The sequence below is a fragment of the Kryptolebias marmoratus genome, linkage group LG6 (genome assembly GCF_001649575.2).
Source record: "Kryptolebias marmoratus isolate JLee-2015 linkage group LG6, ASM164957v2, whole genome shotgun sequence".
Classification (NCBI taxonomy): domain Eukaryota; kingdom Metazoa; phylum Chordata; class Actinopteri; order Cyprinodontiformes; family Rivulidae; genus Kryptolebias; species Kryptolebias marmoratus.
In genome coordinates, this window is record NC_051435.1 from 23032012 (window position 1) to 23047389 (window position 15378).

The 15378-nt window shown below is 37.5% G+C and overlaps 1 protein-coding gene across 1 annotated transcript; it reads left to right on the plus strand.

Moving 5' to 3' along the window:
* Positions 1-3527: 3527 nt before the first annotated feature.
* Positions 3528-13150, plus strand: LOC108244195 (interleukin-1 receptor-like 2). Its single transcript, XM_017430158.2, has 11 exons — positions 3528-3603; positions 4992-5244; positions 6069-6261; positions 6826-6982; positions 8340-8402; positions 9044-9176; positions 9331-9482; positions 9902-10045; positions 10246-10407; positions 11628-11902; positions 12007-13150. Exons 1-11 carry the CDS (start codon positions 3528-3530, stop codon positions 12301-12303), a joined length of 1905 nt encoding a protein of 634 aa, XP_017285647.1. The 3' UTR covers positions 12304-13150.
* Positions 13151-15378: the final 2228 nt, after the last annotated feature.

Consider the following 15378-nt stretch of genomic DNA (forward strand, 5'->3'; position numbering starts at 1 on the left):
CAGCTGCTTTTGCTTTGACATGGGTTGATCTCTTAGCTTTGCAGTTGATGTCTTTCTGCTAGATAATAAAAGCTTGCCGCTTGGTGTCAATGAGCTGTTGGATGTCTAGATCATTCTCATCAAACTTATTAGTCACACTTCACCGCAAGTACGTCAACACTTGCACATTAGTTTCATTTGTTTGCTTCATCTATGGCTTTCCCTGCTGTTCAGTGAAAAACTGTAGGTTCTGTGGTTTAGCTAAATTTCCCCTTTGTGTTTTCTCCACACAGCAGTTCCACAATGTTTTTAGTTAAAGTTAAGCTCCACCTTGGGATTTTGAGCACAACTTCAGGTAGCCATTAGTGTCCCGTAAAACACACTACAATTACAATACTAAAACCTTTTAGTTCGCCTTACAAAATAGAAAAAAGAAGCTGGAGCTCACTGATCAATTTTCAGTTTTAATGCACAAACAGACCAATGTTTTTATATAACTAGTGTCTTTGCCAGAGTCCAAGAGGACACAACTGATGCAAGTTATTAAAACAGATCTGACACAGATGTCATAAAGTCATTGGCTGGAAGATTAGGACAAAAATACAAGCCTATGGTCAGACAACAGGAGAGTTGAACTCAGCAAGGTGTCCACCTGCCACAAGACTGTGGTGAGAGCTGAAAATTGATCAGTAAATTCCAGCTTCTTTTTTATTTTTAAAATTAGTTGTCTTAGTTGTGAGGCACCTGATCGAGCCATTTACTGCCAGACTGATGGACAGAGAACCTCACTTTTTAGTGGCTCTTTTAAATAGCTTTTTTAAATCTGACATTCATAGACTCTAAAAGACAGTGGACCTCAGTGGATTGTCCTGTAACCGGACGGTTGCTGGTTCAAGCCCCTGCTCCATCTGTCTCAGCTGTTAAAGAAAACCACCTTGTTAAAGATTTGTTAGCTACAGTTGTCGTTAGTCAGCCCTTTCACTGAAAGCAGGTCACAGAAAAACTTAAATTTTGACATTCTTTAAATATCATTTGGTTTATTCGCCCCCAACCTCTGCACTTCCAGTTTCCCCCAAAAAATACATTAAGGAAAATGAGTGAGAAATTAAATAATCCACATCATTTACATTTATCTTGCTTGCCATCATACCTACTCAGTCTACACCAAACCACACCCACATACACTCGCCATAGAGGCATGTTATTTTATGCCCATCCTAATTGGCTGAAGCCTGAGGCCTTGGGCTGACCCTGGGCTGAACTAAATTAGTCCAAATGAGCAGCAAACCAAGGGGGCGGGACAAGATGTCTGTCAATCATTCTGTACCATGAAATTACATTCAATGATCAGGCCTGTAAAAAGTTAGCCCTTTGGAAGGACTTTGGGATTTTTTTGAGACTGTTTGGCACTGGTTTTGTTGTAAATTTCACAAAATGTGATACAATATTTTTAAATTTGTGTTTACTATGTATTTTAACATTTTTATTGTAAACACCAAGGAGGACTTACCCTTACTAGCCCACTTATACCAGCCGTCCCTGGACACAAGTATGCAAAAGGAAATATTTTTTGTCAATTCTAACATGTACAATCATAAAACTGAACCATTGTCACAACTATTGAATTAGAAATGTTTCAGTCAGCTACTTGCAGCTTCATACAGTCATCATGATGAATGGATGTGGTTGAAAGATGGCTTTAGATAAGATTAGTGACCCTCTGCTGAAGAATCTCTTGTCTGAATGTAGATTAAAACCAACACATCAGCTTAGCTTTTGTAGATCCATCAAGTTCAAGTATTAAATACAAACTGAACTTAACATGAGTACACCTCTATAGGTTTTACAAGCATCCCTTTAAACTTTTGAGTCTGGGTACAAAACAAATATATTTGACCCCACAAGTATAAAATGCTACAAGGCTTTGGACTGTAGAGAAGCTTATGCCCATGTATATATACAATATAAATATGTATTGTTGCCCACATTTCATGCAGGTGAATGATCATGTTAGTGTTTGTGTGTTTGTCCGACAGCAAATGTATCTCATGAACGGGTGGACGTCTTGTAATAAAACTCCCACAAAAGAATCATTGGATGTACATATACAGTTGATTACCTTTTGGAGTCAATCTAATTCAAAATGGAAGAGTCTAAAATTATGCTTTATTTGAATATTTTTTTATCATGCCCTGAGATTACTTTTGTTGTGGATTGGCGCTATTTAAATAATACAGGAAACCGACCCACACAGATCAGTACCTTCTGTTTCACTCTCACCACCCACTCGAACACAAACTTTCTGTCATTGGAACTCTACAGCATCGGGCTGAACACGTCCCCACAAAGACAGAAGGGAAGGAAAGGAACAAAAACACATCCAAAAAGCTCTTCAAACGTAGGTATTCTAACCAGACTTTTGACAAGTCAGCTAGGAAATCTAAAAAACACACCACTGAACAGAACAAGGAGGAGAACAGATGGAAAAACATTGTCATCCCTTATGTTGGAGTATCTGAGAAACTCAGAAGGATTTTCTCCAAACACAACATCCCAGTACATTTCAAACTCAACAGGACTCTCAGGCAGAGGCTGATCCACCCTAAGGACAAAACATCCAAACACAAACTGAGCGGTGTGGTGTAAGCAGTTTAAAACAGCGAGGGATGTCCAGACCTCTATATTAGAGAAACCAAACAGCCTCTCCACAGACGCATGGCTCAACACAGGAGAGCCACCTCTTCTGGACAGGACTCAACGGTTCACCTACACCTCAAGGATAAGGGACACTCTTTTGAGGACCAAAATGTACCAAAAGACAAACGGTTTGAGAGAGGGGTGACGGAAGCCATTTACATCAAACAAGAGAAACCAACTTTAAACAACGGAGGAGGTCGTAGATTTCAGCTTTCAAAAACATATAATGGAGCGTTAGGCCTGATACCCAGTCAGTTTCAGTACCTTTATTCATGTGAACAAAGTGGCCCATTTGTGTGTCAGGCAAACAAAGACTTTAATAAGCCTCTGTTGTGAGGAGAGTGAGGGCAGTCTTCATGTGAATTTACCTTACAGAACATCTCAGCTTTAAAAGCTCAAACTCAACACTCTGCTTTTTGCAATGAGAAAGCTCCTCAGTTGAGAAGCAAAATGTCTTCCACTACAGAACAGAAGTCCAGTTGTTTTTGTTTCTTAACCTTTTCTGGATTTATGTAAATAAACGGAATTGATTAGGAACACCAGGCATTCTTCATTTTCTAAGGTTTTTTAAATAGCAATTTTGTTAAAAGTTAAATGTCTCTTTAAATACTGAAACATTAGTTATCTATGGCTAAGGGAAATACAAAGAAGGAAGGTGACAGAAAGAGGAAGAAACATATAAAGACAGACTGAAAAGAAAATATTCTTGCTGTGTTTTAAAGAGTCTTTGAACCAATATCTCATTGTTAGTTGTTCATTTGGGTTGGTGTTTGGAGCTGTAACCTAATACAATTTCTATCCTGACTTGTAGTTATTTGTGTTCACTGTATTGCTCATTTGTTTTTCCAGCAATGAACCTGAATTCAACACTGGGAAGCTTTCTGTTTGTCCTCTGGATGTCAGGGATCTGTGCTGGATTTGGACAAGGTGAGCTCAGTCACACAGAAAACAACAACAACGTATGCACAAATAAATATTGTATTTCATAAGCTTTTATTAAGTCAACCCAACAACTACCTCTAGTATTGTGAAAAAAAATGATTGCCCTCTTTTGGGAATCCGTACCTGCAGAATAAAAAAAAGTCTCATGGTATGGTGTGTGGATCGTTGCTGTCTTGTTGAAAGACTGAATCTGGTTGCTGTCTCAGGAGGGGTAAGGCATGTGGACATAGATCTAGTAACTTAGTGCTGTTCATTAGGGTCCCCTGGATCATCACAGAGGTGACCCTATGGCTTCCCACACTATGCTCCACATGCTGAGAAACTGCACAAAACAACCCTGCTTCATGCAAAGCCACAACACAGGTCCTAACAAACTTAATCAAGTACTGGTGATGCTGTTTGATGCATCTACAAGACATCCTCTGTATCTGCTGACCTTCACCTATGTCCTCTCAAATGGAATCATTTACATATCCATTACTGGTCTGCATGTTAATCAGATTACATCAAAATTATACAATTTTTTGACAGTGAGTGTATTTAAGTCTGTTAGCATATTAGATATTTTTTATATCACAATATTTTTTAACTAACAGCAAATGCAGTAAAGCCTTGTGCTGTGCCCCTTTAGTTATGAGTCAAAGCCATATTTGTTTTGAGTCAGTACCTTGCTACTTTTTGCAACAGTACATTTAATAGGATATACTTGTATGGCAGCATCAACAATATGTCACAGTGGATGTTTTCCTTACAAATGTTATAGAACTATCTATAAAAAATAATTGTACTATAATATTAGTCCACATAAAAAGCAACAGGTTTGATTCATCACAAAAAAGCCTCAGTCATGATTAAAAGGCAGATATAACTCAATTCAATTCAATTCAATTCAATTCAAAAATACTTTAATAATCCCAAAGGAAAAATAAATGTTGTTGTTGCTCATAATCCTGGTTTGTTAAAGAGTTGTTATAGTTGCTGATGGCAGTGGGCAGGAAGGATCTCTTATAGCGGTCTATTCCGATGTGTCCTCGATCCTGGTGTCCTCAAAGAGTCACTGGGACTTGGATCATTAACAATTGTTCATTCAGCGTCAATTCAAAGAAATTTTACAAACAAAATATAAGCTTGCAACAGGTGTCAATATGCTTTTATTTCTTTTCTTGTTTTGATCCTGAAGCTAACTAACCTTATTACTCTAACCTGGCTCACTTTGCAGATGACCTAAAACTGACCAGATTTTTTTCAGATCTGCAAAATGACTGAAAATATTTGAATGTATTTAAAATAAACTTTGGCATCGAAACATTTGCCTATTGCTCTATCAACACTGAACTGTTGAAAAATCAGTTTTCTTTCCATGTGTGTTGCAGAGAATTGTACTGACTACAAGCTTGAAGATGGTGTAATTTTCTCTGTTCCTGGAGAGGCAGCCATGTTGAACAGCACCCTGCTGTCTCCAGACATCCTAAACTTCACGTCCATTCCATACAACATCACTTGGATGAACTCAAAGACAAAACGGAAAATGAGCAACCAGACTGGCCAGACTCTGGTAGTCAGAGAGACTCTGTGGTTCCTTAACACAACATTGGATGATGCTGGGGAATACGTGATGATACTGCGGTACGCTGACACCTGTCACTAAATAAAGATATAGGAAATTTACCTGCACAACTTCACTGTGCACTTTTTACCAACTTTGCCATAATCTTATGGTAAAGATGAGGAAGCCAGATTTACATAAAACTCAGTCCAAAAATCCTGGTTAAAAAAAAAGAAAAGAAAAACTCAAGGTGATACTTATATATAGAACCAGATATATTTCATGATTTAAAAAAAAAATTCTGTTAAAGCATGGTTGAAAAGCAATCTCTGACTTTCATGTGTTCATTTTCTTAGACTTTTTATTTATTATTACTTTTGTTAGATTCTAGTTATTACTGTGTCCATTGTGGGTTTTTCTTTCATTAAACAAGGGGTACCAACAATTTTGGTCGTGTGTGTGCATTTTATACTGATGTATTTTATTGATTGTGTTGTTTTATTTGTACATAACAGGTCTTGCTTGCAACTGAGACAAACCTGTACAAATTAAGGAAATGAAAACCTATAGCTTGCAGAAATAATAAATAGATCAGGAAATATTGTCAGAGCTGTGAGTGTTTAATAAAACTTATTTAGAAAAAAAAGATTCATGCTCTAGACCTACTTGATGACTAATCGTATTATTTTTCCTCACAGACTTCTTAAGTGCTACATGCAGCTTGATATGTTGGGGGTGGATCTGCCAGTGGCTGGAACGTGTAGAAAGCCAAACAAATCCTGTCAGACTTTATTAATAATAATGTTGAATGAACAACAATACAAATGGATGAACCATGTGTTGACAGGACTCTTGAGAGTGCTCTAGACCTACTTGATGACTTATGGTATTATTATCTCCACAGAACTCCTTCTGAATGCTACATGCAGTCCACTAAGCTAGTGGTGAATCTGACAGTGTCTGGAGAGTGTGGGAGGCCTCTGAAAACCTGTAAGCATCTACCAAATGGAGTGTCTGACAACCTGAACTGCCCTCTGAGAGACTATATTGAAACACTGGAGAGCTACAACATCCTCTCATCTCTCAAGTGGTACAAAGTGAGTTATACTGAAATCTGACATAAAACATCTATAAACCTAGAAATTTTCCATGAGATGTTCTTAGTTAGTTTTGAGAGTGAGTTAAATATGAACCTAATTAATATTTGGGCAAGGGTCTGTTTTGCATCACTATAAACGTAATGATTAAAAGAGTGTCATAGGTGAGTTAAAAAAAAGCATATGAAAGGTTTTCCATGAAGGAAAATGTTTCTTTGTACCCAACCAGTGAGAATATGTTATAAAATATTGCTGCATACCTGAGTATTTTATTCTGAAAACTTTATAGGCAAGATTAGGATTAATTTTCCTTAAATAATTTATTAACCTGAAAAAGTGAAAAAGAAAGATGCATTAAAAAGGTGAGAAATGGCTTTTTCTTGATTTGGGAAACAACCAGTCTTGCTTGTTTTCTATAGAAAATATAGACATTTTGTGGAAAGAGTTTAAAAAATATTTATAAATCAAGTAATGAAAACAATCTAACTCATTTTTATTGTGATAACTGACAACAAAACTGTAGACAAACTAGACTAATGTTTTGTTTTCACTTTTCCAATCTAGGGTTGTGACCCCATACTGGATGGAGAGACCAAGGATACCAAACTAGTGATTAACAGTGTGAAAACTGAACACAGAGGCATCTATACCTGCACCCTGACATTCACTCTTGATGGTGTTACAGCATCTGTATCAGAGTCCATTGAAGTAACCATCAACGGTTAGAATGGCTGAACATCAGACAGCTTTCATACATTAAAGGAAAGCAAATTCTTCACCTTTCTAAAATACCAATGTCTTCAGCAACTATTACCACAAAAAACCCAAAGTAACAGCAGGTGGCTGTTTTTCCACATTGTGTATGAAAACAAAACATAAATCATGTACAGTTTAATCTAATTTTATACAGGATGTACAGTTATAAGCTAAAGCTGTTGCGACCTATGACTAACAAAATGTTAACTCAAAGTTAGACACACAATAACATTTAGTTATATAAAGTAAAAATATGTCAATCTGGCCAATGAACAGTCACAACTCGTCCAGCATCATACTGAGACAGTTACAGTCATGGCTAGTCATTATGTGAAGCATACCTACCCAGGCATGCCAGTCACTTAACTACTGTCTGAACTACTTTTAAATAGATTTTTTTCTCATTTATTTGAGATTAGGCCATGAAGGTACTAGGCCCAGCAGGAAAACCCATACATATCTCTTCCCAACAACACTCTCCAGCTTCTCCTGGAGGATCCCAAGGTCTTCCCAAACCAGAGAGGATTTATAGTCCATCAAGTTCTGGGTCTGCCCTGGTGTCTCCTCCAACTTGGAAGGGCCCTGAAAACCTTCAGAGGGAGGTGTCCACAAGACACCAAAATCAAATATCCAAACCACCTCAGATATCTCCTTTAGATGGAGAGGAGCAGCAACGCTACTCCAAGCTCCCCCAAATGACACAAACTTTGTCTGTAAGGTTAATCCCAGCCACCCTATGGAAGAAGCTCATTTCAGCCAGTGTATCCCAGTTATCATTTTTGTTGGTCATAATCCATATCTCATGAAGTGAAGACTGAAATGTAGATGGACCATTAAATTTGAAGCTTTGTCTTTTGCTTTAGCTCCTTCACCACAACAAACTTGTGCAACACCCTCACTTCTGTGTCCATAATGTCTATACTAGTCTCTTATTATCAACTGAACCTTTTTTGTTGTATTTTCTATTAGATATTACACTATTATTGCCATCAGCCATAGACAACGACAATTTATACTAAAAGTTGATTTTAGCAGTTTGTGTTCCTCATGGGGCTGTGTGTGGTTATTGGAACTGTGTCCTCACATTTAGCCTGTAGTGGTGTGTGGAAATGAAAGAGGGAGAAGGCCAGTAAAATCACGGAACTTTATTACATGTGTGTTATTAAGTCAGGAGCCAGTACAGGACTTTCTAGTCTCCTCCTCCTTCTTTCTGCTCTACCACAGCAGTGCCATCTAGTAGTTAAAAGTAATACCAGCAACAGAGTGTATTGCTTATTTCTACCCACCTCCATTGTAGTATTTGATGTTGTTTGTCTTTGCAGAAGAGTACTCTTGGATTCCACAATTTCATGAACCAGCTAACGAAGCTGTCAAGGCACAGAAGGGTAGGAAGCTATTTTAAATGTTTTCAAATAAATATTAGGTTGTCTCTGGCTTCCCTAAATCCAAAAGGGTTTGTACTGTGCCAAACAACCCAGCCTCCACTGCCAATGCTTCAACACAAAAGTTTATTTTAGATATGGAAAAGTGATATATCAATACCGACATTTAAACTGCAAATAGGTGAAAAAAAAAAGAATTCAGATTTAAAATGTGGATGCCCACACAGTATTTTAAACTAATGTTTGAATGGTGATGAGAACACATCTGGTTGGAAGTTGGTTAATAGGCTTTATTAATTCAAGTCTGACAGAACATGTTTGTGTGTGTGTGTGTGTGTGTGTGTGTGTGTGTGTGTGAGTGTGTGTGTGTATGCTCAAGTTTTCTATTTTTTTGTTTGATTTTTTTTGTTTCACAATAAAAATATTTACCATCTTCAGTGATAGTTCTGTTGTGTAACTAATAATGTTTCCCAAAGCTCCTTTGAAATTTCAGGTTTTAAGGTTAGAAAATGGAGATTCCAAAAGTGTGAATATTTTTGGCAACCACTGTAATTTAATTTCAATATTCACTACAATTAAAGGTTTCTTCTGAAAACATTTAATCTGCAGAGTAAAAGAAAATGTTTGTGGTCTTGTGCTTTTAGGGTCCCAGTTTACCAAGAGGTGTCTGGTGTTTGTGCCAGGTTCTGAGAGACCCTTCGTTAATGTCCTTTGGATCTTTAGAAGTACTTCTGTTCTTTCTCAGCCTTCAGCACGCATCTACTCATCAAAAAAACGGTTAGTACATTTAAAGTTTCTTCTAATGGTTTTATCTGCTACGTTTACATATAACATGCAAAGGTCATGCAACCTTTTTTTAACCAAGTGTGATAGCATCACCTTTTTTCTCCATTAACTTTTATTATTTTTCTCGTTTGATCATTAATAACAGCATGTGGCCCCAGGACAACCCTATAGGATGGTCGTTAGAAAAGCTGCTTATTATCTCTGAACTTAGGTTGGAGGATTTTAACATCAACTACACTTGTCGAGTGGAAAGTCACCGGGGCAGCTCTGAAGGATATTTTACTTTGCTACCAGCAGGTAAAAACTGTGTGAGCCTCCAAATGTTTTTACTTTAAATAAATATAATTCCAGTTACTTAAGTTGCCAAAGGTATTTTAAAAGAATTAGCTTTACCATCCAAAAACAGAATTCAGTGTTTCCTTTATTTAATTTATAGGCCCATCTTGATCTATACCTTTCTTTTTAAATAACCACGATTATCTTTTTTTTTTAAATGACCTTTATTTTTACTATTCATCACTGCATAAACATTACTTCAATATTACTTTTTATAATATAATCCTGATAATACCTCTGCAGTAACAGGTTTAACAAAATCTGTGAGAATAAGTGCAGTAAAAATGTGAACCATATCAACTTTGGTTGCATTTTCAGTCAGTATAAAAATACAGTTTATTATAAACTGACTGGTATGTGTTTCTTTTTCAACATTACAGATCCAAACATCTTTCTTCTGATTAAACTCGTTTTTGGAGGTGTGATTGTTCTCTTTGTCGTCAGCGTCATCATCTACTATACCTTTAGAATTGACATTGTGCTGTGGTTCAGGAGAACATTTTCAGTCTTCTATACAAAGAAAGGTGAGGCTTCACAGGAGCAGGGGTATAATTCATGGCTGTTTGTGTCGAACAAAACAGGTAATCAAAAGAGGACGTCTTTCTGGCCATTCTGGATTTAACATGCCATGACTTTATATGTGCTTGTATGTTTTAGAAAAACAAACTTGTCTTGAATGCCCACTGCCAACATATGCTAAATGATTTTTTTGTATTAAACTCAGATGGAAAGCTGTATGATGCCTATGTGACCTACCCTCAGCCCGATACCTGTGGATTCAGTGAGGAGGTGGAGAGGTTTGCCCTGCACACACTGCCTGAAGTGTTGGAAAAGGCCTGTGGTTACAAACTCTTCATAGTAGGTCGGGACTGTCTGCCCGGGCAGGGTAAGGCACCCATAGAACTGTGCAAAAGTTTTAAGCTTCCAGAGGCCTGAATAATTGTAACTAAAAGTGTCATTTAGTTGGAAGAACAATCAGTGTTACGGTTAGTTTCCATGAGTTCAAACTCTTGATGTCTTCACCTCCTTGACACAAAGAAAACAAAAGCCATAAACTAGAAGAACCTGAGAGAAACATGCGTGCATGCATGTATGAGTGTATTTGGTCTTAAAAGTGAGTACACATGTGTGTGTGGCTGAGGTGGTGGTGGTGGGGATTCAGTGATGTGCAACTGGGAGGGCTCCCAGCAAAGAAGTTTAGGAACCCCTGCAAGAGACAATCAACCGAAGCGGGATGCATCAGGTCCTGTTTTAGCTCTTTGCAGAATTGAATTTTTTCTTTCTGTTTTTTAATGACACAACTTTTAGATACTATTCATCTGTGAGAAATGGAAAAAAAAATAGTCAAAGTAAAAAAAAAAATTTTAAAAAGTATGAATGAGCTTTAGAAAGACTGGAGAACTACTGATCAAGATCATTAAAAAAGAATCAGGAAAGTCTGACTCCTTCAAAAGAAAATACACAGCCATTTGGAGTAGTTTAAAACTTTTGCACTGTACTGTACATCGCAGAGCTAGTGTTGTGATGGTGTTTGATCAGAAAACATAGTTAAACCTATTAGGGACCAGAGATTAACACTAACTCTTTTTGACTGTTTCTGCACCTTGGTATTTTTATAATCTGTTATTAACTCTACTGTGGTGTGCAGTGTTTACCTGAAATACAAACTCAGAACATAATGATTACATTCCTGTAATTAGCAAAAAATAAAGTGTTTTACTGTTTAGATTAGCAGTAATTTCTTTTCATCAAACACTACTCTATTTTTTTAGAATAACATTTTGTAATTGTAATAAAAAAGATAAATTATGACTCAGATTTACTCTTAGATTGATATTCTGACTACTGACCTTATTTTAAATAATCAGATTGTGTTGTTTTTATTAACTGCATAACAGCACATCCCATTCATATTCTATTCCAGTTTAGATGGCACAAGTATGAGTACACAGTCATGACCATGATACCTTATTCAGTGCCACAAATCTAAATTAATGTTCAAATTCCTGGAAAAGAAATGCTCCATTTTTCCCACTCATTCCAAAACAATTTTTTGTCATTCTGCACGCTCTCTCATTGTTTTTTACCCTTTACTTCTCCCTCCAGCTATCGTGGATTCAGTTGAGGAAAACATTAAATCCAGTCGCTGCTTCCTTCTGCTGTATACGGCCTCTACTTTTAGAAAAAGACACACAAGCAGCACCAGTGGTATTAATAATAATCTTACTGAGAGTAACAATCAAAATAACAAAATTGAAAGCAAGACCAGCGACGGCAGCAGCTTGGGTTTGGATGGTGGAGATAAAGTCTTCTCAGACACCAGGCAGTATCTGGAGTGTGTGGCAGCGATGCACAGAGCACTGCTGGAGGGCTCTCTCAAGGTAAAGAAACAGACTCTGCAATGCATCCACATCTTTGAGTATCTACTTGTACTAAAAAACAAACAAAACTGTTGTTTGGTATTAATCCAACTATTCTTTTACAGGTGGTTCTGGTTGAGCTGGAGGAGATCACCCCAGCCCAACTGGCCCTCTTCCCAGAGTCGGTGCTTCACCTAAGGAAGAAGCAGGGTGCTGTGTGTTGGTGGAAGAACCTCCAGAAGACGCAAGGAAGGAGGACATGTGTGAGGTGGAGAGAGGGCGAGCAAAAAGGTGGAGAAGACTCACCGCTGTCACCGTCTCTCTCTCCTTCCTCCAGGTTTTGGAAGGAAATGAGGTATCACATGCCTGTGAGGGGCAAGAGGGTGGTGTCTGCAGAGAAAAATGCCCTGCTGAACCTATGATGGAGTTCTGTGCGTGTGTCAAGTGTTCAACCAGAAAACAACAGCAGCAGGTCGAGAAATACAAAACAGATACAAAGTGAAGGTGCTGTCTGCCCCAGGGCAGCAGTGGCTACAATGTACCACCATCAGTGTGTAAATGGGAAGATGAATGATTGCAGTGTGAAGCGCTTCGGAGTCCTTGGACTAAATAAAGCGCTATACAAGAGCAGGTCATTTACCATTTATGAGAAATATCACCTAAAAAGAAACAATTTGCTCCTTGCTATGCAAATTCAGTATGATATTTCTGATATTTATATTTGTATTGTAAACATGTACTAAAATCAAGGAACAAAAACAAAAAAGAGAAAAATCCAGAAGATGCATGTAAATTGCTTCAGGTTACTAAACACATCCCAGCCTAGGAGTCAAGGAACCATACATATTTTTCAGAAAAATTATGAGTTTTAAAAATTTTTTCAATAAAGTCTGTAGTGGCAGTATTTTAATAGGAACTGTTAACTGTACTGACATAAAGAGCAAGAGACTAAGTAGAAACTAGAAGCACTCTGAGAGCCATGACACATGAGGAGTCCAGCTGTGCAGTTTGACATTCCTACTGTTGCATAGTTGGAGCACTAGGTCAACTGTGATGTTGGCTTTTGACCCTATGACCTTGAAATCAACAGGGATCACTATTTTTGACGTTGCCTGAAAATTTCATGAAAATTCGCTCATAATTTCATACCAAACAAATGCAACCGAAAACAACCTGGCAGAAGAATTAAACCCAGATGTGTACAATCATCTGCAGCTCTGTTCAAAGTATAAGTACCATTCAACCTGGAGAGACTCATGACAAAGAGAAGCTGCAATTAAATGGTTTTATTTGACATGAATGACATAAGATATTTGGCGCTCGGACCTCGGTGGAAGACGCGAGTGTCGACAATAGCAATGCACTTCGAGGAGAAGCTCAGGTTGAGCATTAGAGGCGTCTTCCCCGGGCCGGACACTGGTGGTGGAGGTTGAAGAGGGGAAGGAAGCTTGAGGGAGCTGGGAGACTGGGGGTGGAGGTGGGCTGAAGATCGGCCGTCGAACGGATGGGGCCATGATGGAAGTCCTTTAAACGAAGGCTTGCTCGCTGATTGGATACACTGGAGGCGCGGTCTGATGCTGATAGGCTGGAGTGGAGGTGCTCGACGCAGCGATTAGATGCAGGTGAGGCTGAAGCAGGTCTTCCAGTCTGAAAATCATAAAATACATGTTTATAGTTTTACTGTGCTGCAAAAAGATTAAACATTTTCTTAATGATTATTAAAAAGAAAGTCTATTATTTATGAAAGCAATTTCTTGTCTTTCGCCTGCCTTAAGTGGCTTTTCTCCCATCCAGAGATTTTTACCACAATAAGCTCTTCCTTGAGGAAAGACAGGGTGCTGGGCTGTTACCTCGGTACGGTGCAACTATTCTTGCTGATCACATAATTAACTTCACCACTGATTTATTTGCTTAAATGACTTCTCTCCCTCAATAATACTACACAATGTAATACTGAACCATGAGTTGGGTTTTATATCTCTTTGCAGTTGATGGTATATGTGCTGCTATCATTTTTACTGAATTCAACAACTTCACTGCACTGGTTGGTATTTTAGCCACTGTCACCTCCCAGTTCAGGGCATCTGGGGGGATTGGTTGGTCAGCCATGAACAGTTTGGTCTTTGGGGAGCATTAATATTGCAAATCTTGTTTCCAGTCTTTCTTGATTTTCTGATTTTGTTTTTGTTTTGTCTTTATATGCAGCCCAGGCTGTAGGTCAATATACTTACCTGCACAGACCGAGCCCAGTCCCTGTCCCTCAGAGCCTTTACCCCTAATCCTGACAATGTCCTCTCACTTACTCTTTGTAAATATTGGGTTGATGTATTAAATGATGTTTAACATATGCTGTGTTAACCTGGGTTCCTGTCCCCACAAAAACAGCATTTTTCTTTTTTCCGTTGTGGTAATTGTAATGATGATGATCAATAAAGAACAAGCAATAAAAAATGTTTTGCTTTTATCTAAAATCACTGTTGACTTGTCCTTATGTCTGGGGATTTCAACATAAATGTTCACAACCGTGTAGATAGTTTTGCCACTTATTTTATTAACTTGATCATTTCATCCTGAAAGTTGGACTTTTTTTCTTATAGTTTTGTCATATGACTGTTATAATCAAACCAAAAGTACATGTTCATAATGTTTTTAAAAGATGCCTCATCTGCCCTGAAATTATACTATCTCCACAATGATTTATTTCACAGCTTTTCTTCTTTTTTAACTTCCCATTTTAATAATTTCTGTAGAACAAAAGCTACTTTCTGAAAAAAAAGCAAAAAAAAAAAGCAATGAATTTGCTTCTTGTTTTACATCTAAGATTACAAAAATTACATAAAAAGAAGATGACCTTCTGTACTTATTATCGTGGTTGCTCTTCTTTCACGCATTCCCAAATTTACAAAAATTTCTTTAACTTAAATAAGCAGAAAATTGTGATTCTGGTACATCATGACTTTAGTACATTTTTGGGTTAAATCAATCTTGTAAATCTTCATTAGTGTTATAAACACTATATATGTTTTAAAAGTAATGTCCTTGACTAACTTTTTTTCTGATCTTAGTTGTAAAACATTTTCGGTTTCTCTTGTTAATTACAATTCAAACATAAACAGCATTGCTAACGAAGTTCCACAAGGCTCAATTGTTGGTCCTCTTTTGTTTTATTTGCAATCTGTTTTCTTCGCAATTTACTTATTTAAAAGGAACAATGTGCAGTCAATATCTAAACCATCCAAATGCCATTCAAATAGTCAAAGACTAAATGTCATTGGCCGTTGTCTAAAACCGCTTGGCTGCTTCTGTTTGTGGCAAATTGTGAATGCTAGTCACGAGGGACTCTCCAAAAGTAAATCAATAAAAGTAAATCAAACCCTTCTCAATTCAACTTCTAACATGTGCATCTGACACAGAAAATGTAACAATTGGCAGGTTGTGCACATTGGATTGTTTTTGCTTTGGTTTGTTTTTCACAGGGGTCAGACATTAATTTTATC

What these genes read in the sequence shown, in the direction of transcription:
- LOC108244195 (XM_017430158.2), top strand. Translation starts at nt 3,528, where the DNA reads ATGAACCTGAATTCAACACTGGGAAGCTTTCTGTTTGTCCTCTGGATG. An exon ending in GAATACGTGATGATACTGCG is followed by an intron (nt 5,245 to 6,068) that starts GTACGCTGACAC and finishes TTATCTCCACAG; the next exon opens with AACTCCTTCTGAATGCTACA. An exon ending in GGACTGTCTGCCCGGGCAGG is followed by an intron (nt 10,408 to 11,627) that starts GTAAGGCACCCA and finishes TTCTCCCTCCAG; the next exon opens with CTATCGTGGATTCAGTTGAG.